The sequence below is a fragment of the Ciona robusta genome, chromosome 5, assembly GCF_009617815.1.
Source record: "Ciona robusta chromosome 5, ASM961781v2".
Taxonomy (NCBI): Eukaryota; Metazoa; Chordata; class Ascidiacea; order Phlebobranchia; family Cionidae; genus Ciona; species Ciona robusta.
The window spans coordinates 2262234-2287659 of NC_143239.1; the positions used below are offsets into that span (position 1 = coordinate 2262234).

The window sequence follows — 25426 nt, forward strand, 5'->3', positions numbered from 1 at the left end:
ACCTATGAATTATCTTTTTACAAAATTACGAATGGCATAAATATATACATATTAATCAAAACTTTAAACAACTTCAGTTGTCAGTGGTTTTTAACTTATGGTACTTGTACCGTGGTGGTACATGAAGGTCTCACAGGTGGTACACAAGCAACTAATTAAACAAATGAACAGTATATGAAAAAAAACACAGCTTTTTGCTTTACAATGTACTTTTTTTTAAATAACTGTGATTGGTCTCTGTAAATAAAAATGGGGTGTAAAAAAGAGTTTAAAAACCACTGACCTACATAATATTAAACATGGTGCATTTATAAACAAATCACATAATCAACATCATGTAAGTCCAGTACAAACTTGAATTAAGTTTTCGCCACAACTATCTTGAAGTTCTGCCCCCTTTAATGCTTGAAATAAAGCGTTAAAGTTTGCCGATTTTCCTTCATTCCGTAACCATTGTACAAGTCCTTTCATGCATTGCATGGAAGGTGTATTTTCCGACTGCTTGAAATATTCAATGTCACTACTTGTATATCCAAGTTCATACAATACATTTTCCCATTCAAACTTGCACAGCGTTCTACTCCATCTCATTAGTTGTTTTTCAGGTGGAATTTCTTCTCCAAATTTTTCCAAGAAGCTGGTAGTTTGTGTAACGTCTAAAAATTTACAAAATTAGTTTCATATAGACTTAGTTAACATGCATGCTTACGATTGAATTGAAATTGACAATGACATTACAAATAGTTCTTTCTCATAACACTATAAGCGTCTAGGCCCTATACCATAAAACGTATAATAAAATACCTTCATTTATTTCATTCAGCTTGACACAGTCCAGCAGTGTTTTAGCTAACCAAGGGTAATCTTCAGATAACACTTGACAGAAAACAACGAAATCTTTCGCGCTCAACAGTTGCACACAATCCAAAATTTTAATAGTTTTATCTAGTTGGATCCTTTGCGATTGTATAATTTGATATTGTCTTTCTTTTAAAATTCCGAGTCCGTACAGATTTTCTGTTAACATTCCGCTGTCAACAATATTTGAAATTAACAGCTTCCGATGCTTGCCGATGATACTGCGGGCCAACATGTCTATTATGCATTAACAAACTTGTACTTTTTTGTTTCACTTTCAATGATACTTCCCCTACTTCGTAATCGCCCGTTGGTTTCTCTTTGAGCCCGAAAATTAATTGCACTTGAGACCCGAAACAAGAGAGTATAGCTGTAATGGATAGACACGTTTAGTACGACTTGATTTCTTAATCTTAATAGCAATTGATCCAACCCTGTGACCGTTTATGGGTTGAATGTGGGTTGAGGTTAGAATGTTACTGAGCAATGTTATTGAGCACGGGAATGTTATTGAGCACGGCTTTTACGACTCCCATAGACCGTTGTTAATTGTTTGAAATACGATCAGGATGTTTAGATATTACGTGCTGAAGATGTTCCATCTTCCCCCACCCTACTATATAGTCGACAGAGGAAAGACGAGACCCTTGGGCACATATTGGCCAATATTTCCAAAATCAAAAAAGATCACGGTTTCGAGGTGATACCACGAATTAACTTTATTAATTGACAACAATTCAAAAAATATTAAAACACACGGGAGTTATAATTAGCGATTCGCAGAACAAGTGTAATTTTACCAATTTGAAAACAAGGCAAAGAAACTAGTAATGAATGAATGTAACTTACTTTATCCTCGCGTGGCTGGAAAACGACAGTCGTTATCACACGGGTTTAGCACCTCGTGCCAGCTTACGAGTAACCATGTATGTTACTTTGTGGGTGATTATTTTTTTGGCCGATAATTGGACAACCCATTAGTGACCACTAGGTTCGAGCAATTGCCGTTAAGTGTCTTGCCCCAAGGACACATACGCCCACACTGGTAGCAACATCGAGCCTTGAACCCATTACCTCTGGGTTACAGACGGCGCGCTAACCACTATGCCACGGCGCCGGGTAGTACTGCCAGTTAAATTTCAGTAGGCTAACTACATGTTTCAGAATACTATTAAGATAAAGTCTCTCATTTTTTTGTCCCGTCTTACCCCACTTGGTAGTTGTATGTTTTTTTAGCCAAACTAGAAGGGTTTGTTTTTAATTTAATAATTTATACCTCGAGGGTAATTTTACCTCGGTAACAAATACATTATAGTGTTATAATAGCAAGGTAAAAAAATATATTTGAAACTCAGTGACAGGCCCTTGTGTTTTGCATTGGTTTTGCACACATAGCACACAGCAGATTCCGTATATAAACTGATATAAACTTATTTATAAACGGACTCTGGCACACGGTGTTTTACACACATAGCCTACAATGATAGCGGAAATGAGCTTCTAACCAGATATTCTTCAATTACAAGGCATGTGCTTTAACGGTCGATCAATTAAAAATAAATTAGAAGCAACCTTATTACGACAGAAGTAGGTAATGTCCTATATTTCCATGGTTGAACCAAATATTGTAATCTAGGGCGCCGTCTAGCGTGTATGTAGAGAGCGCAATGTTTCAATTCTTTTGCGCAACTTTGTGCAATCGGAATGCCGTTTACGTAGAGATACGTACCGCAACATTTAGGCATCAAAAGGTTTCGATTTCCGGACCCTTTATAAAGCTGTTCTCTGGGATGGCAGTCATGAATTCATTTTTTTGGATACAACTACAACATGGTAAGGCTAACAACGTATTTGCCTATTGAATAGCATACTATCATTTAGTATCATAGCATTACTATTAGCATATAGTTGGTCATTGTTTCTCACTGCATAGTATTTTTCGTTATCAGTAGAATGAGATGTTTAAAATTATATGATGTCGGAAATTTCGTGTGTAATGTTGAATAAACGAATAATATTAAAAATTTGTATAAATATATATATATATAGATATATTATATATAATTATTTTTTTTGCAGGTGAACTTTACCATCGACCAGATCCGTGAGATCATGGACAAGAAGAGCAACATCCGGAACATGTCCGTGATTGCTCATGTCGACCACGGAAAATCTACGTTGACGGATTCGTTGGTCAGCAAAGCAGGAATCATTGCTGGTTCAAAAGCTGGTGAAGCTCGATTCACTGATACCAGGAAAGATGAACAGGATCGCTGCATCACCATTAAGTCAACGTAAGTCTAAAGTCTTCACTTTTGTTGTCTATACCATCCTCACAAAATCTTCACTTTTGTTATCTGTTCTGTACCATCCTCAAAAGTCGTCACTTTTTCATCTGTTCTGTACCATCCTCAAAAGTTCTCACTTTTGTTGTCTGTTCTGTACCATCCTCACAAAGTTCTCACTTTTGTTGTCTGTTCTGTACCATCCTCACAAAGTTCTCACTTTTGTTGTCTGTTCTGTACCATCCTCACAAAGTCTTCACTTTTGTTATCTGTTCTGTACCATCCTCAAAGATCGTCACTTTTTCATCTGTTCTGTACCATCCTCACAAAGTTCTCACTTTTGTTGTCTGTTCTGTACCATCCTCACAAAGTTCTCACTTTTGTTGTCTGTTCTGTACCATCCTCAAAAGTTCTCACTTTTGTTGTCTGTTCTGTACCATCCTCACAAAGTTCTCACTTTTGTTGTCTGTTCTGTACCATCCTCACAAAGTTCTCACTTTTGTTGTCTGTTCTGTACCATCCTCACAAAGTTCTCACTTTTGTTGTCTGTTCTGTACCATCCTCAAAAGTTCTCACTTTTGTTGTCTGTTCTGTACCATCCTCACAAAGTTCTCACTTTTGTTGTCTGTTCTGTACCATCCTCACAAAGTTCTCACTTTTGTTGTCTGTTCTGTACGACTGTACCATCCTCACAAAGTTCTCACTTTTGTTGTCTGTTCTGTACCATCCTCACAAAGTTCTCACTTTTGTTGTCTGTTCTGTACCATCCTCACAAAGTCCTCAATTTTGTTGTCTGTTCTGTACCATCCTCAAAAGTTCTCACTTTTGTTGTCTGTTCTGTACCATCCTCACAAAGTTCTCACTTTTGTTGTCTGTTCTGTACCATCCTCACAAAGTCCTCAATTTTGTTGTCTGTACCATAATAATGAATCCTCCCGTGATGCCATGCCGAAAATGAGGTACTAAATGCAATCTGTTAGAGGTTAGCCAATAATGAAGAATTTCAGCACCACAAAATTGTTTACTAGATTGCTGGGGGTATTGAGCTACTCTGACATAATCCCAAGGTTTATTTATGGTTAAAATAATGAAAAATCATATAGAGCCTAGGCAATTTTTTAAAAATTTTGTATATAAATATATAGAGTGTTAATTAAAAAAAAAAAATTTAAACGATCAACCCTGATTTTCTACAGTGCCATTTCAATGTATTACGAGTTAAGTGATAAGGACATGCAGTGGGTTGAAGGACAAAAAGACGGGAATGGTTTCTTGATTAATTTAATCGACTCTCCCGGGCACGTTGATTTCTCATCTGAAGTGACAGCAGCTCTCCGTGTAACTGATGGAGCTCTTGTTGTTGTGGATTGTGTCAGTGGTCAGTATTGTTTGGCCTTACATTTATTTATTTTGCTGTTTTAAGATGACGGTTTTTAAATATGTATGCATCTGCTCTTAACTTTTAAAAAATAAAAAAAACAAATCACTTGGTTTATATTTTTAATCATTGGAAGTTTTATAGTGCGCCATGGTCTTTAGTAGGACATAGCAACAAATTGGGAAGCTATGTTTAACCAGTCTCTGTATTGCAACATACAATTGCAATATTTCGAAATCGCTAGTCTATTTTGACTAGAAACTCAACATGAACTGGTCTGATGTTCACATGACAGGAAATAACGATTTGATTTCATCGAGCCAACTTTCTGTGGAGTATTTAAGAGTTACTGCAAACTATATGATGTTGTTTTGAAACACAGACGTGCGTCACAAACAATATGTTTTGCTTCCTATGTTTATCTCTGTGGGCCAAATATACTGGTGCTCCAACCCACTATAACACTTCAATCCTTTTGTATTAATTTTTTACCAGACATGTTGTTGTGACTCATATAGGTGTATGTGTGCAAACCGAGACCGTATTGCGACAAGCCATCTCTGAGAGGATCCGGCCCATTGTCTTCATGAACAAGATGGACCGTGCACTGCTTGAATTGCAACTGGAGAAGGAAGATCTGTACCAGACCTTCCAGAGAATCGTGGAAAGTGTGAACGTAATTGTGGCCACTTACGCAGTTGAAGATGGTCCTATGGGTAATATTATGGTGAGTGCAAACAACTGCTGCTCATTCTAATCTTTCAAATATTACATATGAAAATATTTGCGGTCCATATTGTGCATGTATGTGTCACTTTTTATGACTTTTTTTCACAGATTGACCCTCAGAAGGGAACTGTTGGTTTTGGATCCGGTCTCCATGGCTGGGCCTTTTCACTCAAGCAGTTTGCTGAAATGTATGCTGAAAAGTTCAAAGTTCCGTTGCCAAAGTTAATGAACAGGTTATGGGGGGATAACTACTTCAACCCTGCAATGAAGAAATGGTCAAAAACAAAGTCTCCTGAAAACGAACGTGGCTTTAACACGTTTGTGTTAACTCCTATCTATAAGGTATTATAATATGTATATAAGACACATTGTAGCATATTTTCAAAGTTTGGTCACTTGGTTTAAAGCTGGTTTATTAAATCATACCAAACGTAGAGAATCACTGGAAATAAATAGTGGGTGAGCGAAGTTATTATATAAGCCTGATTTTACACTTCAATTGTTACGCTAGACTGATCAGTGATTGCAACATGATTGCGCAACATAGCACCATCATTGAATAGTAACAATGGTGAACGATATTGAAGATTGTTGGATTGTTTGATGACAACAAGTATCATAACAAAACATTTGCAACGTTTGTCTAAAAGTCATCTCCCAATCTTTTTGTATAAAGTTATATATATATATATATAATACTCTTAGCATAATGTACCAGCATATTCTAGTTGATTCATACAAGTAAATTACTTAATCTCACTTCCTTAGGTCTTTGATGCAATTATGAACAACAAAACTGAGGAGATTGGCAAGCTCATGGAGAAGTGTAATGTCAAACTGAAGGGAGATGACAAAGACAAGGTGGAGAAGCAACTTCTCAAAGCTTTTATGAGGACCTGGTTGCCAGCTGGAGACACTCTGCTTCAGATGATCACCATTCATTTACCATCACCAGTTGTGGCTCAGAAATACAGATCTGAGTTGTTGTATGAAGGTCCAGCTGATGATGAAGTAGCCACTGGTATGTCTTTGGAAATATTTTACCAAAAAAAAATTGTCTTAACACATTTTTTTCTTAAGTATTTTTCTGATTATTACAATCAATTTCCTCAGCCATCATGAACTGTGATCCTAAAGGCCCCTTGATGATGTACGTAAGCAAGATGGTACCGACATCAGACAAAGGTCGATTCTTTGCCTTCGGACGTGTGTTTGCTGGAACCGTAGCCACTGGACAGAAGGTTCGAATTATGGGACCAAACTTCGTTTTCGGTGAAAAGAAAGATCTTGCCATTAAACCTATTCAGAGGTAAGCCGGAACAAAATCTGAAGAAAAACTTCTAAAATGGGCATTTATGTTTAGAACCATTATAATGATGGGACGGTATAATTTACCTATAGAAGACGTACCTTGCGGTAACATCTGTGGATTGGTCGGCGTCGACAACTTTTTGGTTAAAACTGGAACTTTGACAACTAGTGACCAGGTATACTAACAAGCTAACATGCCAAATCCAGTTTACTTATTACTGGTTTCTTTGTCAGGCTCACAACATGAAGCAGATGAAATTCAGTGTTTCTCCCGTGGTGAGAGTTGCAGTGGAAGCCAAGAATCCATCTGACCTTCCAAAGCTTGTCGAAGGATTGAAACGGTCAGTTATTGTTTATAAAACAAGATTCAATTGTTGTAAATAACATACTGGTACTTGGTTGTTTGGGTATTGTGTCAAATTATACCTGTATTTGATTTCCAAATAGTATTGGATCCAGGATATCTATGGGTTAGTGGTGGTCGTAACCAATAAAGGACATTCTTTCAAATTGATCTATTACCAAAATCGTGAATGCAAATATTTTGATATGATTGTTTTTCCACCGAAATTATTAGAAGGATTGAAACGGATTGTTCAAAAACAAGATGCCAAGCAGGATGACTTGGTTGTTTAGCTGATGTGTCTTATTGAAATTAATTGGACTGCTACGCTATAGAACTGAATGTATAGTAGAATATGTTACCATTTGTGTTTTTCCAGGTTGGCTAAGTCCGATCCTATGGTCCTGTGTCAGATAGAGGAGAGTGGTGAGCACATTGTGGCAGGTGCTGGTGAATTGCATCTTGAGATTTGCCTCAAGGATTTGGAAGAAGACCATGCCCAGATCCCTATCAAAGTAATTTATGTGGTTAATTTTTAATGGGAAATCTGACAGACACATATTGAGTTTTTAATTAAGAACACAAACAAATCTAAAATTTCCAGTTTTTAGACTTGTTATGCTTTGCAGAAACGGCTTATTTAATATATTTGACCGGTTGGCCAGTTCTACCCTTTTCATATGCAATAATGTATTTTTGCTTCAGAAATCTGATCCAGTTGTATCTTACCGAGAGACTGTGTTCGAGGCTTCCTCTCAAACTTGCCTTTCCAAGTCACATAACAAACACAACAGATTGTACATGACTGCTGAACCATTACCTGATGGTTTGCCTGAAAAGATTGATGAGGTAAGTTAATTTATTAATTTTTTTTTGTTTAAACCTTTTTCTTTTTCCTAAGCCAAGGCTTTGATGATCACTTTGTAGGTGAAAGGTGGCCCTACCAATACCAAATCACATCTATGGCCTAAACTGTTCATAGAATGTAAATCGAATATTACATTTGCATTTAATATTTGCTACCTACCCCTAGACTTTTAGAGAAAGCACTAAGCAGCTTAAATTATTTTACCAGGGCAAGGATATCTTCCCAAGACAAGATGCAAAGCTAAGAGGTCGTTACTTGGCCGACAACTTTGGTTTTGACGTCAATGAAGCTCGTAAGATATGGTGTTTCGGACCGGAAGGTACGGGAGCCAACCTTTTGATAGATTGCACCAAAGCTGTGCAGTATCTCAGTCAAATCAAAGACTCTGTTGTTGCTGGGTTCCAGTGGGCATCGAAAGAGGTAAAAGGACCAACTAAGAGTTTCTTTACAGTAAAGGGCATATAGTAGAATTGTGTTCTTTTAAAACAAAGTTTTTGCACATTCTCATTGTTGTGTTGCTTACAGGGTGTCCTCTGTGCAGAGAACATGAGAGGTATCCGTTTCAACATCCATGACGTTACCTTGCACGCTGATGCCATCCACAGAGGTGGTGGTCAAATCATCCCAACTGCTCGTCGTGTGTTGTATGCGTGCCAGCTTACTGCAAGACCTCGTCTGCTTGAACCAATGTACTTGGTCCAGATCCAATGTCCTGAACAAGTGGTCGGTGGTGTTTATGGGGTTCTGAACAAACGTCGTGGTCAGGTAAACCAGACCGTACCCAACCTGGGAACACCAATCTTGACAGTGAATGCATATTTGCCTGTTAATGAGTCCTTCGGTAAGTTTGTAATGTGTTTACTTGTGCTATCAGTATATAGTGGCTGAATAAGTGTATGTCTAAAACAAGAAGTACAGCTTGTATAATCATGTGTTCTTTCTTTAGGCTTCACCGCTGATTTGCGATCGAATACTGGTGGTCAGGCATTCCCACAGTGTGTATTTGACCACTGGCAGGTGTTCAATGGCGACCCTCTGGAGGAAGGTTCAAAGCCCTTTACAGTGGTTAGCGCCACACGTAAGCGTAAAGGTCTCAGCGAAAATGTTCCATCTCTGGATAAATTCTTGGACAAGCTCTAGACATTTTCATCTTCATCACCAACAAGTCATTTCAACCAACAAATACTTGTTTTTGTTTTTCTTTCATTCTTTACCTAACCTTTAAAAGTTTCATTCTTGTTTCTTAACTTAGCATTTAATGCTCGTTTTTTAACTTTTAACCAACAATGCTTTTTAATTGAACCATCAAATGTTTATTTTTTTAAAATTCAACTAACAACACTTAGATCGGTGACCACCACGGCTTGGAATAAATCACAACCAACAATCAAATAAAATCTGTGGGTTTTATTTACAGCTTGTTAAATTTAAATAAGGTCTTAACGGTCTCGTTATTTAGGCTTGTTTAAAAATCTTTGAATAATTGCAGAAGGGCTGTGAAAAACTACAAGTTATGCTATTTAAAAAGCAGTTTTGAACTTTTAGTGTAACCAACGTTTCAACTGTCACAAGGCGAGACTCGGTATGGCAACATCAGTACTATAGAGCAACAGTTGATGGCTTATATGAAGTAGAAGCAGAAATAAAAATAACAATAATGCATGAAGCAGAAATGCAGTATTTTGGCTATAAATTTAATCACGTCAAAAATACTTGAATTTAATTTAGAGCTCTCTTGTTTATTTGTATTTATATATCGGATATTCCGTACGGATTCCAATTACATGTCCACATGGCATCTTGTAAAGTTACGTAGAAGATGATATAAGACGGCATCAATTTGAAAACATTGAACATATCCACACATATAAAACACATGAAACACTTTTTAGGACGACCGTAATACACGTTTGATCAAAAATTGTCCCGGTAGCGCAATCAGTATAATACGACTAGCATTTCTAAAACTGTAGATTTGTTTTTCAGTTCAGGTTTGTGCAAACATTTTCTGAACTAGCAAAGTGCTTGTATTAACAATATGGTTGAACCAGTGCCAGAAAAGTTAGATTTCCCAAAAGAGGAAGAAAAAATTCTTGCAATTTGGAAAGAAATAGATGCTTTTAAAACATCATTGAAACAATCAAAAGGAAAACCAAGGTATGCCATGAACTTGTACAAGTAAACAACCTTAGCCAGCAACCATAATATGTTATATGAATTAATGAATGAATGTATATTATGTATATAACTTCTTTATTCTCGTGTGACGGGATAATGACACCCGTTAATAATAATATAGGTGTTCTGTTTCATACACGTTGTGTTGTGTCTGCTTCCGAGTTACCAAGTATGTAACTTTGTGGGTAAATATTTGTTGTAATGTATGACTGACAATTTAAACAACCCATAAGAAACCACTGGGTTGGAGAAATTGCTAATAAGTGCCTTGCACAAGGACACGCGTGTTCACAAGGTAGCAACATCAAGTCTCAACAGAGGCAGGCACACTAAACCATTTTCCATTTCATTTTTATAATTGACTATATTTTCTAGGTATGCATTCTATGATGGACCTCCATTTGCAACTGGACTTCCCCACTATGGTCATATTTTGGCAGGAACCATTAAGGATATTGTAACACGGTTTGCTCATCAGAGTGGATTTCATGTGGATCGTAAATTTGGATGGGATTGTCATGGACTGCCTGTGGTATGTAATGTGTATATTGGAAAGTTTTCTCTCAGTGTGTCGAAAAATATAACTGTATAGCCTATATATATATATATATATATCTGTAGAATTTAGCAATCAGTGCTTTCTGGCCTGTATTGCTGAAGTCTATAAATAGTTTCAATAAATATATATATATATATATATATATATATATATATATATATATAGCTTATATTATAGCCTATCAAGTTTGAGGTATTTTTTAAAAGGAAAAAGTTGTTAATCTGTCTTGTTACAGGAATATGAAATTGACAAATCACTTGGCATCAAAGGACCAGAAGATGTTGCAAAGATTGGAATTGCTGAATATAATCGACAATGTAGATCTATTGTGATGCGATATGCTTCACAATGGGAGGTGGGTATTCAAATACTATAATCACAGATGCCAAGTCTGGTGTTTTAAAGTTATCCTGAATTTTTTTATACTGAATTCACCAAAAGTATTACAACCAATAAGTAAAAATACATATTTCAAAATACGAGTGTATGATCATCCCTGCCTTCCCTGCATTTATAAAAAATGGTGCCTATGAATAGAATACAAGTCATGGTTAAGTTTGAGTTATTGAATATCATATGCCAAAATGCCATGTACCAGTTAACCAGTACCAGGTCAAGTTTTTTTAACATCATATGCCATGATTGCCATGCACAATGTGCCAGTATCAGTGACGTAGCCAAGTATCTGATTTTATGATCATGTTTCTTTTTTGCAAACTTCAACCCATTCGTGACCAATTTTTCAAATGATAGGTTTTTTTCTGTATTATTATCAGAATTGTAAATACTGGCTGTGCAACTCTCTGTAGTTGCTGTGGAAGATTGCAGTCAAAAGACTCCAATATGACGGTGAGCTACATTAAACCCCTGACCAATACATTTACATGTGTTTTCAGCTGATAGTAAATCGTCTGGGTCGATGGATTGATTTTGAAAACGACTACAAAACGTTATATCCTTGGTTTATGGAGTCAGTATGGTGGGTCTTCAAGCAACTGTTTGACAAAGGCTTTGTGTACAGAGGGTTTAAAGTCATGCCGTTTTCAACCGGTTGTCACACTCCTCTATCAAACTTTGAAGCAAATCAGGTCACTTTGACTTTTAAAAAAATTGTGCTGGCTATGCCATATTTTGACCAATGTAGTAAATTAGTGGATTCCAGATTCAAGGTTCTGTGCTGTCTCGTTGTGGTAGTGTGTATGTTCTGTGTGATAGTGTGTGTGTTCTGTGCTGCCTCGTTGTGGTAGTGCAAAACAATATATAATTTGTCCGGCGCCGTGGCATAGTGGTTAGCCCGCCTGCCTGTAACCCAGAGGTAATGGGTTCAAGGCTCGTCGCTGCTACCATTGTGGGCGTATGTGTCCTTGGGCAAGACACTTAACGGCAATTGCTCCAACCCAGTGGTCACGAACGGGTTGTCCAAGTTATCAGCCATACATAAAAAAAATCCAAAATAAAAATAATAATCACCCACACAGTAACATACATGGTAACTCGTAAGCTGGCACGAGGTGTTAAACCCGTGTTATAACGACTGTCGTTTTCCGGCCACGCGAGGATAAAGTAAGATTCATTCATTCATTCATTCATTCATTCATTCAATTGCTCAAAAGTTGTATACATTGTAAATTCAACTCGTAGTAATATAGAAGTGACATACATTCGATCATTTTTTATTTTATTGGAATGTCTGTTTATCCATTATTTATGTGACCGTCCCACAGTTATATTATTTCTGGAAACTAGTATACAGTCATATTGTGACATTATAACAAAAGAAATCAGCCAAAAAATGACAATACATTAGAGGTTACTATCTAACGTATAATGAGCTGGTAGATTCTTAACTAGCACCTATTGCTGTTTCAGAATTACAAAGATGTTAATGACCCTGCAGTGATCATTAGCTTTCCATTGGTCAAAGATCCCAATGTAAAGTTGATTGCATGGACAACCACACCATGGACGTTACCAAGTAACCTTGCTTTGTGTGTCAATCCTAAAATGACATATGTCAAGGTTTGTGGATCAAAAAACAGAATATAGTAGAATGGGGGGAGATGGGACACTTTTAGCACATATTATCCAAATATGATCGTGCACATATTATCCTGATCGTGTTTTAAAAAGTTCCCAGTCTGTGGAATTTGTGACGATACAACTTCATAATTCTTTGAATGTTCTTTAGGTATTACCAAATACTTAAATAGGATGAAAAAAAGAGAAAGAAAACGTATCCCATCCTCCCCCACCCTACTATATATTTAATTTGCTTTTTTTGCAATAAAACCGAGTACTCTGTAGGTGAATGTAAACTCAAATTATACCATTCTACTAATTTTATTTCACATGTTTTAAATCAGCCAATGCTTTTTTAAAATGTAAAAATTAATGGAATATGATTATTATTTCCTTATTATTAAATTAAACAGTTGATATGGTTATTAGTAATATTACAGTATGTGACTGATCTTAAAGCATCACACACAAATTTCATACATATTAACTCTTGGGCATAATATGTGTGAAATTTGCCACCCATGATAAAATGACTGTTGATGCCTCGCCAATCTGTATTAAACCAGTTAATTTATTATATTTTAGGTTGAAGATCAAGCTACAGGCAGTATTTATATTCTCATGGAAGCGAGATTGGTTGCATTGTATAAAAACGAATCTGAATACAAAGTACTTGAGAAAATGGTTGGATCTGCTTTATTTGGCTTAAAGTATATTCCTGTGTTCAATTACTTTGAAAGTGTAAGTTAAATGTGTTGATTAAAACATCATTAGAGTCTATAGATATTTTATTCAGTAGTAAGTGTAGAAGCATTTTAATACTATGGGTCATTAGGCTTTATTTAGATCAGTGGTCTTCAACCTTTTTTGGGTTGGTGAACCCCTAAATTTGTTGCGGCGAACTCATGCACCCCTGATTGCTTTAACGAAAAACTAATGTTGTTTCTCTGTTCTCAGTGATGCAAGATATAGAATTCATGTAAAAAACTGTTAAGGAAAGTGGCTAAATTTGTTAAAAATGTTCAAAACTAAATATTAATTCTAATAATGTTGAAATTTGTTGATGCACCCTGGTATACCTTTTTGTACTGGTGCACCCCTGGCATGTTTTTGTGCACTCTAGGGTGCACCGTGCACACCTGTTAAAGAGCACTGATTTAGAATTTTTGTCTAAATAGTCTATCATATTTCCCATGGTTTAAATGGTATAGGAATAGAATAATATTGCCCATTATAGTTTCCCAAACTACCAAGATTTACACCGGGAATGGGAAAAGCAGATATTTATGGCCTATACAAAATATGACAGTGCAGTACTCTTATATTGAGCTATTCCTATATTACAATATTTTGTAATGAATTATTGAATATTGATATTTTGCTACCCTGGTTACTTTAATATTTTTCAACCTTAAATTTCGCTTAATAATAAATATATATATAATCAAATAAGTATATTAATATACTGTTGTCTTTGAAAAAATGATCATTATATTTTCTAGCTGAAGGAAACTGCTTTTAAAGTGTTAACAGACACTTATGTAACGGACGATAGTGGTACGGGTGTTGTTCACCAAGCTCCCTACTTTGGCGCGGTAAGTCACTAAATGTTAATAAAACTATTACCTTGTAAGTGATATAAAAAACCTTTCAAGTAATAAAATAAAAAATCTCCCTGCAAGTGATAAAATAAAAAAAATTTACCGTACAAGCGTTTTTTTATACTCTAATTGGGTGAGAACCTTAAGCTTGAAATGCCAGGGTAACTTGGATGTAGACAATGGCAGACATTTAATTAAATAAAGTAATATTATAATATTAATATTCGTTTGTTTCCTTCCCTTTCTGTAATTTTGAATTTGTTCACTGTTTGATATAGATAGGCAGGAGACAATATGGCATGTGACCAGTGTATTTATTAAGGCTTGCTGTAGGAACACTATGTGCTATCCATTTCAACAATGAAGTTTTATTAAAATTATATTGTGTTTGTGATTACATAGTTTTAAGTTTCCATGTTCTACTTGTATTTAAATATAAACACTGTTAGGTTAAAAGTTTAAGGGGTATTCATACACCCGACAGTGTTTTATGTATTCTCTAAAACCTTTTATAGTTATAGTGTTGACTTTTTTTAAAGTAGGGACTTTATTACATTTTAGGACGACTACCGTGTTTGCTTGGCAAACAACGTGTTTAAGAAAGATGGAATTCCCATTTGTCCCGTGGATGCAAGTGGAAAGTTTACAAGTGATGTCACAGATTTCCAGGGAATGTATGTTAAGGTATTACCCGGTGAAGTCACTCATAAAATTTTATTAAAATTTTAACAATTCTATATTGCACTGAATGTATGGTATCGGGTTTTAAATAATGGCTTTTTGAGATAGGTAGATGTCATTGAAACCAGAAATGCCACTGGCCTTTACTGTTCACCTATAACTAAATTTTATAGTATTTTAATTCCTATGGCAAATTTCTGGCCAAAAAAGGGTATACCCACAAAGTAACATAGATGGTAACTCGTAAGCTGGCACGTGGTGTATGAACACCTATTCTATAAAGACTGTCATTTTACGGCTGCGCGAGGATAAAATAAGTTACATTCATTACATTTATATGTTTTAACTACACATTAAATCAGGGCATTTTTAAAAATGGAGTAAAATTATGGACCAAATTATATTTTTGTTGTTATAGGATGCTGACAAGCATATATGCAAACACCTGAAGCAGAACAATCGTTTAGTGCATCAGAGCACCACTAAACATAACTATCCATTCTGCTGGAGATCTGACACACCACTCATTTATAAAGCTGTTCCAAGCTGGTTCATCAGGGTGGAAAACATTACGGATAAATTATTGGAAAATAATGCTCAGTGTTATTGGTGAGAGTGAATTGTTAAACATAAAAAAGTGTTAGATTATTTTGAAATTAAATTCTGTTCAATATGAGTGAGGTCTTAAGGCTAATACCTTAATAAGTATAATGCTTGTTGCAAATTTGTTTTTCCAAATGGAGACACTCTACTGTTGAATGTCGACAATAGGCAATAGCCATGTAGCATTATTTTTATTTGTTTATATTCCATGCAAAAAAATTTAAACATTAAAAAATCATTTTAGTTTAAATATACCCTTTTACTTCATGCCCTAACTTTTATTTGTAATGTACAGTCAGACACGCCTCTATAATTATAGTACCTGCAAAAATTGTAATGTACAATATTTTCAAAATGGCTGTGCTTTTATTACTTTATCTGGACACATACATGTTTTTGCTTTATTACTTATATGCTTAAATGCTCCTATTTTAGGGTACCTGATTTTATAAAAGAAAAGCGCTTTGCAAATTGGTTGCGAGACGCCCATGACTGGGCAGTATCAAGGAACCGATACTGGGGAACCCCCATCCCGATATGGGTGAGTGAAGACTTGGAGGAAATTGTTTGTATCGGGTCGATCGATGAACTTGCTCAACTCAGTGGGGTTCGTGTAACTGACTTGCACAGAGAAAGGTGTGTATAACTGTATATATATGTTTATATACTTTACATATAAAGTGCTGTAAAATATTAATATTAAAAGTTGTAATTAACCTTGATGATATCAGCAAGTGGTCAAGCAAAATGTTGGGTTTCAAAATATTTAAAGCTATTCTTTTTTGTGCCAGAAAAGCAGTTTTTCAAATAATAATAAATTCTGTGTAATAAATTCAATATTTAGTAGGTTTTTACACCTCTTTACACCTTATTTACTGGCAGTTTTATTTTAAAGTGTTTTTTTACCCAACTGGTTAAACAATAGTATATCTAAACGTAACAATATATACATTTTCATAGTTTAGATTAGTCAAGATATATTTAAGCAAGTTGTCACCCAAATTACCCTCCAATTATTCTCAACACAGTGTTGATGATATCACCATACCATCACGCATGGGTAAAGGGGTTTTACGTCGTATTCCAGAAGTATTTGATTGTTGGTTTGAAAGTGGAGCAATGCCGTACGCCCAACTTCATTATCCTTTTGAGGTATTTTGTTTTTTGGACATTTTTGTATTTGTGACAATTCTAAATTGTTCAGTGAAAAGAAATACCAGAGACCTAGGATTTAGGTTCAAACTGGCCCGTTTTACCAGAGTGTTTATATATTTTGATCTGACTAATAAATTAAAATGTAACCTATCTTCCCACCAATGTGTCTTCGTAAAAACAACTAAAATTTAAGCCTAATTCAATAATTAATATTTAAACAAAACCCAACATACGCTATCCTTATAAATTTTTAACACAGCATATGAAAAAACTTTTTTTAGAACAAGAAAGAATTTGAGGAAGGATTTCCAGCAGACTTCATCGCTGAAGGAATTGATCAGACCAGGGGTTGGTTTTACACGCTGCTGGTTCTTTCAACTGGTTTATTTGGAAAACCTCCGTTCAAAAATCTAATTGTGAATGGGCTTGTACTGGCAAGGTCAAATATTAAGTTTTTGTTTAAACTAAATTATATGTAACTTATGAAACAGTAAATTGGATTTGCTTCAATGTCTGTTAAAGTTAAAACGGTAGGTCCATTTCCAAACTTTTTTTAAAACTGAGAAATTGTTTAATAAAATGTAAATATTGTTAAAAAAGTTGCATAATTTAAAAATTTAAGAAGTCTTTGTTTTAGCATAAAATTAATATCCAAAAATTGAGAACAATATTTTCGAATTAACTTTCTGGGTTAAAATTGCCAACTTTGATTCTGGCTTTAACCTATTAGGGTACTTGTGTATTTAAATACTTTTGTTAACATATCACAGTGATGGGCAAAAGATGAGCAAACGTAAGAAAAACTACCCAGACCCGATGGAAATTATATCTCAGTATGGTGCAGATGCTCTTCGCCTATATCTTATCAATTCTCCAGTAGTTCGAGCTGAAAACCTTAGGTTTCAGGTACAACATGAAAAACTTTAATAAAAAATTTAAAAATGAAAGTATACCAATAAATAAAGCTTTTTTTCTATGTAGGTATTTAATTTATTTTTTGACTAAAGTGAAAATTTGAAGAAATAAATAACTATATGTATATTTATATATAATAGTTTTATTATTTTCCAATTTTTTTGTTCAAAATGACGTTTTACCAATGTTGATCTATATATGTTTATTATAAAATTTAGAGCAGCTGAATTTACAAATCTTTTTATTTCTACAGTCTAATGGTGTTCGTGATATTTTGAAAGATGTCTTCTTGCCCTGGTATAATGCATATAGGTTCCTTATTCAAAACATTATCAGGTAGGAATGTAATTATGATTATGTTTTAAAATATTTATTATTATCTTACGTGTTAGGATTTCTGTTGTAAATTTTTGTTTTACCTTCCAAAATTTTCAACCAAATTTAATAACATGGTCATAAAACAACCAAAAATGTTTTGTGTTATTTTCACATTTTCTATGTTTTAGATTAGAAAAAGAAGAGAGTGCCACTTTTTCTTACAAAGATGAAGATCTTGGATCATCCAGCAACATCATGGATCAGTGGATCCTCTCATCCATGCAGAGTCTTCTTCAGTTTGTCAAGCAAGAGATGCATGGTAATAAGATACTGTTATATGGATTATTATTAACAACAGTTAATATGGACATACACAATTCTAAAAGTGCTTTTTAAAAAACTGATAACATGTTCACATTTTCCTTATCGGGAAATTGTTTTTTTTTTGTATTGAAGTACTAGTTTTGTTGGTATTATCATATATTTTAAAAATCTATAGGTTAGACTTTTATAGCTTAATCACCCAGACTTGAAATATTTAAGTGACCTAATGAACATTATACAAAAAATACTAATAAGTCACTTTCACCCAACTGTAATATTTTTCTTTAAGCCAAGTTGTTATCCCCAGGTTTCCAAACTTATTCTAACTCGTATAAATTTAGTGCACTAATATATTGCAGGTTACAAGTTGTACACAGTTGTTCCAAAACTTGTACGTTTTGTTGAGTTACTTACCAACTGGTATGTGCGATCAAATAGAAAAAGATTGAAGGTACTAGTTTATACATTTTTGTTGTGGTGTAATTCAGTTTCTGTTAGACAAAATAGTTTAAAAACTGTTAATTCTTGAATCCTTTTAAAGTTATTCTGTATACAATATACATACCTATATATCATTTTATTTAGGTTTCTTGTATAATGATATAGCATATAGTAGGGTGGGGGATGATGGGACACCTTTTCATTCTGTTTTATTTCGCCCCATTTGAGGGTAAACAAAGAACATTCCAAGAATTATAAAACTGTCTTCTCATGACTCCCACATAGACCATTGTTAATTGTTTAAAACACCATAATAATATATTGGATATTATGTGCTAAAGGTTTCCCATCTCCCCCACCTACTATACACATTAAAACAAGTTTGACTACCTGTTACTAAATAAAAACAATAACTAATCCAAATTTACTTCAAGGGTGATGGGGGTTTGGAAGATTGCCAGAAAGCTTTACAGACTTTGTTCAGTGTCATATTTACCATCACCCGAACTATGGTAAAAATACTAATAAATTTTACTTGTATCTAGTTTACTAATACGTACTTCTTTTGCATAAGTTCTGTAGTCAAATGATTTTAATGTTATATTTATGCAGAAAATATAAAATAATTGTTGTACTAATTCAGGCCAAAATAATATTATATATATATATATAGTTGTTCTATCCCGAAAAAAATAAAAGTTTTCCATTCTAGATGTCACCTATGACGGCCAGTCAGAGTCTAATTTAATATATTAATTCAAGCCATTAAATTTGTTAATTTATATAAATTATAACATCTAAAATCAACAGGCACCGTTCACACCTTTCCTTACTGAACAAATGTATCAGAACCTACGTCGGATTATTCCACATTTACAATCGGATGATTGTAGGAGTATCCATTACTTGATGCTGCCTCAACCAAAGTATGTATGCTGTTGTATAGTCTAAATAGTGAATGGGGGAAGATGGGACGCTTTTTATTCTATTTTCTCGTCCTAATTAGTAGTAAACAAGGAACATTCAAAGAATTCTAAAACATGATCAAGATGCTTAATTATTATTAGCTAAAGGTGTTCCGTCTTACCCAAAAGACTGTATACTTTATGTGGTTATAGTAACAAGGTAAGGATACAATGACTTGAAGCAACTTTAAAACACCACAGACACGCTGAAGAAAAAATATTTTGCAAAATTTTTGGTTTAAACACTGTACACTCAATAAATAACAATTTGTACTTGTTAGATTTATAAAAAAAAACATAAAAAAAACATATATAACCTTTTAATATTTATATAATTAAAAACAGTTTTGCTTTTATACATATTTTGTTAAGTTTGCTTGTATGTATTATGAGTTATATAAGTAATTATCAATTTTTATTTCCTCAGGGAAAGTTTAATCAATGTAAAGATAGAGAAAGCAGTCTCGCGAATGCAAACGGTGATTGAGCTTGCAAGAGTTATTCGGGATCGAAAAACCATGCCAACTAAGGTGAAACATTTTCTTATATTTAAACAATTTTTGTTTGCAAAAACAATTATACAGTAGGTTTGGGGAAGATGGAACACATTTTCATTCTATTTTCTGTCCCATTTGGCAGTAAACAAAAACATTTAAAGAATTTTAAAACCGTTTCATCACAACTGCCATAGACCATTGTTAATTGTTAAAAATTGATCTGGATACAGATTTTATGTGCTAAAGGTGTCCCAGGTTCCCCCACCCTGCCATATATTTTTTACAAAAAAATGTTTTTCTTTACAAAACATTGATACAAAAAAATCAGTTCGTATTTTTGTACTGTCACTACAAAATTTATTAAATTTTTACGCAGTTTATTAATTTGTATGAATAGAGTGTTACAAATTTCCATTAAAAATATATATATATTTCTAGTACCCCCTTCCTGAGCTAGTGGTGATCCATAAAGATCCTGAATACCTTGCTGATGTTGTAAGTTTACAAAGTTACGTAACGGATGAATTAAACGTCCGTAATGTGACAACATCTTCAGATAAAGTGAAATATGGAGTCAAACTCCGTGCAGAGCCGGATCATGTTGCTTTGGGGAAAAGGTTAAAGGGTAAGAAAATAGAAAGTTTTATCAGAATATTTGGTAAAACTGTGTGTATTGTCATATGGAAGTAATTCCATTCTGTTTGGGTAAGCTATGGTAAAGCATGGTATGGTTTCTGTGATTTTATCCAGATGTGTATTGCACTATGTGAGTGGTTCTATTCTATATGGGTGAGGTGCTGAGGTCCTATCGTAAAGCATGGTATGGGATCTGTGATTTAGGCCAGAGTTAGCCTTTATCCTATATAAATAGATGGTACTTAGCCTTGACCTGTCACCATTGTGTGTATTTAAATACTTAAACGATAGTTGTGCCAATTCAATGGTTACTGAAAAGTGGTATGATTTAAAACCATGCAATCAAAAAATTCACACTACAAAGTTTGGTATGAGGTATATGAAACCTAATCAATGATAAATCAGACGTAATAATTAATTAAAATGATAAAAACCTTCCCAATAGTCACTTTATGTATAGGTATTATCAAGTTAATTTTCTTATAGGTGACTTTAAGAAAATGATGGCAGCTATACAGAAACTTACTGATGTACAGGTTGAAGACTTTATATCTTCTGGTTCAATTCAACTTATGGGACATGTTCTTAAAACAGGAGATATTCGAGTCATATATCAGTTTGGAAAAGAGAATTCACAGTATGTATTTCAATTTTATTAACAGTGGCATAGCCAGAAAAAATGAGGTGACGTGGTTGTGAAAATCTTTGAAGACAATTTCACCCCAATTTTGGTTAATAGACTCGTATGCAATAATAAACATGTGATTCAACCCATTATGATTAAAACTTAATAGTTTAAGACTTCTGACTAACATGGTAGATTTTGTAAGAAAGTAACACTAAGATTATGCAGTGTTAGTTATGCTACATATTACTCAGTCATATATAATGAGCAAAATTTTATGTTTTTACTTCAAAAAGGTATCGTAGACCTCCATATGTCATAAAATCCTAAAATCATGAATTCAATAATATATTTGCCACTAGCCATAAATGTATTTCTCCTGTTACAACTCCCGGTTGTTAGTAATAACCATATTAATATCCACTCAGGTACGAAGCACACACAGACAATGATGTGTTGGTATTGTTGGACGTTACACCTGATCAGTCTATGTTAGATGAAGGTGTAGCAAGAGAAGTGGTTAACAGGATCCAAAAACTTCGTAAAAAGGTAGGAGTTGCTTCATTTAGTTGTTGTATGCTATAACTAACTTGCTTGTATGCCAGTGTGGTAGCTGTGCTATAGATCCATGATGTTATATTGCGTTTGCTAACACATAAGTATAATTTTATTGCAAGTTGAACCAATTGCTCGTATAAAATCATTTATCACAAAATGATTTTAACATTGTGGTCTATTTTATGTTAAAAATGTTTAAAAGAGGTTCTGATTCTTAAAGGAAAAAAATAATATACTAAATTCAAATATACGTTTTATTTAAAATAGATTGTATTTCTATGTATATGTTCTTCTATTTTACTATACTTTTCTTTGTTATTAAGGCAAAACTTGTACCTACTGATGAAGTCACCGTGTATTATGATGTCAGAGGTTCAGATAATTACCTTCGTGACATCACAGAGAAGCATGGAAGTAATATATCAAGCAACATCAAGTCACCATTTAAACAACACCCAATCCCTCCTTCTGACATCATAATCAATGAGACTATGCAGGTAGTGTTACATCATAATGCAGTGGTTAATGGGGAAATATGGTATGTGATGAGGTAAAATTAGGGCCCTGAAAGAGTACTACACTGTGTGCTAATTTGGTGATTTTAACACTCTGTGCTGTTTTGGTGATTTTAAACGGATGTTTTTCTGTATGGCCCACTATTTGATGACCGCACATTTCATGTTTTGTTTGTTAAAAATTGATAAAATTCAAAATATGACTACTTTGGTATAGAATAATAAACATAAGTTTTTTTGTCGGAACATACCAAAACGTTTGTGTTCTTTCTTTTACCTCAAATTTAAATGGATTATTAACTGCCTACTGCCTTCTTGAATGACTTTAAATGGATGCTAGTTACAATTTATGAATTACCTTCACAGTTAAAAGGAAGTGAATTGGCACTCACATTGGTTCGAGGTCATGAGGAATCCACCAATGGTCCAATGTGTAAATATTTAAATGTTCAAATTAGGTCAAATGGACTTCTTACAGGTGAGTTTTGTTGTTTGTGTAGAAGGGATTTTGTTCTGTGTGGGCCAGGTACTGACATGTTAGGAACCTGAGATTTGAACTAGAGTTGGCCCATAACCACGACACCAAGTGTGCTGTAACCTATTGCAAAAGGGTTATTTTAACTTATTTAATTACATTATTTTTATATTTCAAAAGATGCAAGTTGTTTATTTGAATACAACTTAAATTATGGGTTAACTGTTTATATATTAAGGCTAAAGTGCAAACTTCGGTATAAAGCTCAGTCTATTGGCAAACCTTTCTAAGATCTAATTCACTTAAAATAAAATGTATATTATTATCTTAGTAATAGTAAACAAATGTAACTATGAACATCTTGTGACTAAACTTGAAATAATGTTCCACAATTGAATAAATTTAAGTTTTATATTATTACAGGCAAGCCAGCTTCAGTTTTGCTTGAAAATCCTGTGAAGTCTGAGACATTTAGAACAGCAACAGATCTGAAAAATTTCATTTCAAATTTGTATGGATTTGATTTATCTCAAGCTATGTTATCTGTGTCGAAAAATGCTGAAGGTTTGTTGTTTGTAATTTTCCTGCTTTCGTAGCTGGATTAATTATACTATATCTTGAATGTGAATGTAACTTACATTATCCTCGCGTGACCGGAAACCACAGTCTTTATAACACGGGTGTTCCATTTCATACACCACGTACCAGCTTACGAGTTCCCTTTTTGGTTACTTTGGGGAGGAAATTTTTCATTTTTTTTATGTATGGCTGATAATTTTTGAACAACCCATTAGTGACCACTTGGTTGGAGCAATTGTCGTTACGTGTTTTGCCCAAGGACACATACACCCACAATTGTAGCAGCGTCGAGCCTTGAACCTATACCCCTGGGTAAGAGGCAGGAGCGCTAACCACTTTGCCTCGGCGCCGGACAATCTTATTACTTATGATTTTCATTGATTTTTTATTCTAGAATCATCACTTTCAAGCCATGTTGCTCCTATTACATTAGCTGGTAGCACTTTGATTGCTGATATTGGATCAAACCAAACGATGACTAAGCCAACAAATCCAATGCAAGAACTTGCATGCCCATACATCAATGTCAAATTTGCAAAAGGAGAATGTAAGTTTAAAGTAAAGCTTGACGTATTAAAATAAATATAGTAGGTTGGGGGAACACCGGATACCTTTAGCACATAATATCCAACTACTCTGATCGTGTTTTAAACATTTAAAAACGGTATATGGGAGTCATGAGGATACAGTTTTATAATTATTTAAATTTCTTTGTTTTTTACAAAATGGGACGATAAAATCGATTGAAATTGTGTTCTATCATTCCCTACCCTACTATATATTAAAAAACTGTGTGACTGTTCAATAGTTTCTTTGAAATAATTATATGCTTATTTTAATAAATATTTGTAATAGCTTTGTTAAATATATTTATTGATTGCAAAAAAGGTTGTAATGGAAATACCGGAGTTGTTTTATTGGAAAATCCTATTCAATCAAATCCTATCTCACTTCATCAATTAAAAGAACAAACTAAAGTACTATTTGGACAACGTGGAAAATCCCTCAAATTGTTTGCTGGTCCAGATCTTTCAACAGGTTTGATCAAGACTTGTGGTTTCGTTATTATTTGCAGATATTGGAAATTTCATACTTACGTACAGATAACAAAGAATCTTGTTTTATACAAAATATATATTTAAATGCTTACTTTAGTGAGAATAACTCTATTTTATTTACTTTTTAACAGAGTTAGAATCCATGGAAGAATTATTGAGACAGAAATTTGTTTTTGCTGCAGTTTAAAGGGGAATATTTAAAGGATACATTTTTTGCAACTTTTTTAAAACTAAAAATGTTGTGTGTTTAGAATATTTTTCTCTTGAAGTTCATTTATAGTGTTTTGCATTGGCAAAACACATTAGTTCAATTATTGTATAGTTTTTGAAACCGTTCATTGCAATCATTGTTTCCCTAAAAAAATGATAGAAACTGTTGCCATTTACAATTTATAAATTCCAACTTTTTCTCTTATGAAAGGACTGTCAGTTTAAACTCGGTGGCAATATGGTAGTTAAGTGGTGTTTGGATAATATAAGAAGTTGTTTTTGAAGAAAAGTCGACAGTAGATCGGTCAAATTATTATGTGTCAAATGTTTCCTTACAAAGCGGTTTTGAATTTTCTGCATGAAAATATAATGGAGGGTGTGATATACTGGTGCAATGCGTTTTGTTGTATGATCGTTTGGGGTGAGGGGTTTAGTAGTACAGATAGCAAACATCTAAACCAGAGTCCGGACTCTGATCTAAACACATACTCTTGAGGTAGTGTGTGTATTTCTGATCTGTTAAACTGTTTCGTGAAGCCCCGACCAAATAAATACAAAGTTGCAATTGTAATGAAATACATAAACTGTTAAAGTTAAATAAACCCGATTTTAACATTTTTTAAAATGTGCAACAAAACATCGATCCTGTTGGTTCCTCCATTTTTAAAATCGTTCACCAACACCGTTTGTTTTTCTCTTTCCAAGCTCGGTCCCCAGAGGAATGTGAATAACATTCTATTCA

General features: G+C 34.1%; 3 protein-coding genes across 4 annotated transcripts; 2 read left to right on the top strand and 1 right to left on the bottom strand.

Moving 5' to 3' along the window:
- Positions 1–2: 2 nt before the first annotated feature.
- On the bottom strand, positions 3–1225 carry LOC149735495 (uncharacterized). Its single transcript, XM_089877709.1, has 2 exons — positions 805–1225; positions 3–656 (listed from the first exon to the last, which is right to left on the bottom strand). Exons 1-2 carry the CDS (start codon positions 1091–1093, stop codon positions 334–336), a joined length of 612 nt encoding a protein of 203 aa, XP_089733835.1. The 5' UTR covers positions 1094–1225; the 3' UTR covers positions 3–333.
- Positions 1226–2534: 1309 nt separating this feature from the next.
- Positions 2535–9169, top strand: LOC149735496 (eukaryotic translation elongation factor 2-like). 2 transcript variants are annotated; one of them, XM_089877671.1, is made up of 14 exons: positions 2535–2691; positions 2938–3152; positions 4340–4521; positions 5040–5248; positions 5359–5592; positions 6019–6271; positions 6364–6559; positions 6614–6737; positions 6796–6902; positions 7284–7419; positions 7610–7753; positions 7980–8192; positions 8298–8613; positions 8719–9169. In XM_089877671.1, exons 1-14 carry the CDS (start codon positions 2689–2691, stop codon positions 8910–8912), a joined length of 2526 nt encoding a protein of 841 aa, XP_089733797.1. In that variant the 5' UTR covers positions 2535–2688; the 3' UTR covers positions 8913–9169. The 2 variants fall into 2 exon arrangements, with proteins under 2 accessions (XP_089733797.1, XP_089733796.1); XM_089877670.1 differs by having other exon boundaries at positions 8298–8537.
- Positions 9170–9580: 411 nt separating this feature from the next.
- On the top strand, positions 9581–25068 carry LOC149735497 (isoleucine--tRNA ligase, cytoplasmic-like). The gene is made up of 28 exons (XM_089877664.1): positions 9581–9929; positions 10326–10482; positions 10745–10864; positions 11406–11597; positions 12379–12528; positions 13114–13269; positions 14031–14123; positions 14691–14813; positions 15229–15419; positions 15849–16049; positions 16442–16565; positions 16850–17007; positions 17339–17474; positions 17737–17819; positions 17990–18120; positions 18485–18576; positions 19001–19078; positions 19377–19492; positions 19959–20061; positions 20467–20653; positions 21151–21301; positions 21718–21838; positions 22171–22344; positions 22729–22840; positions 23261–23401; positions 23811–23963; positions 24305–24454; positions 24606–25068. Exons 1-28 carry the CDS (start codon positions 9811–9813, stop codon positions 24659–24661), a joined length of 3768 nt encoding a protein of 1255 aa, XP_089733790.1. The 5' UTR covers positions 9581–9810; the 3' UTR covers positions 24662–25068.
- Positions 25069–25426: the final 358 nt, after the last annotated feature.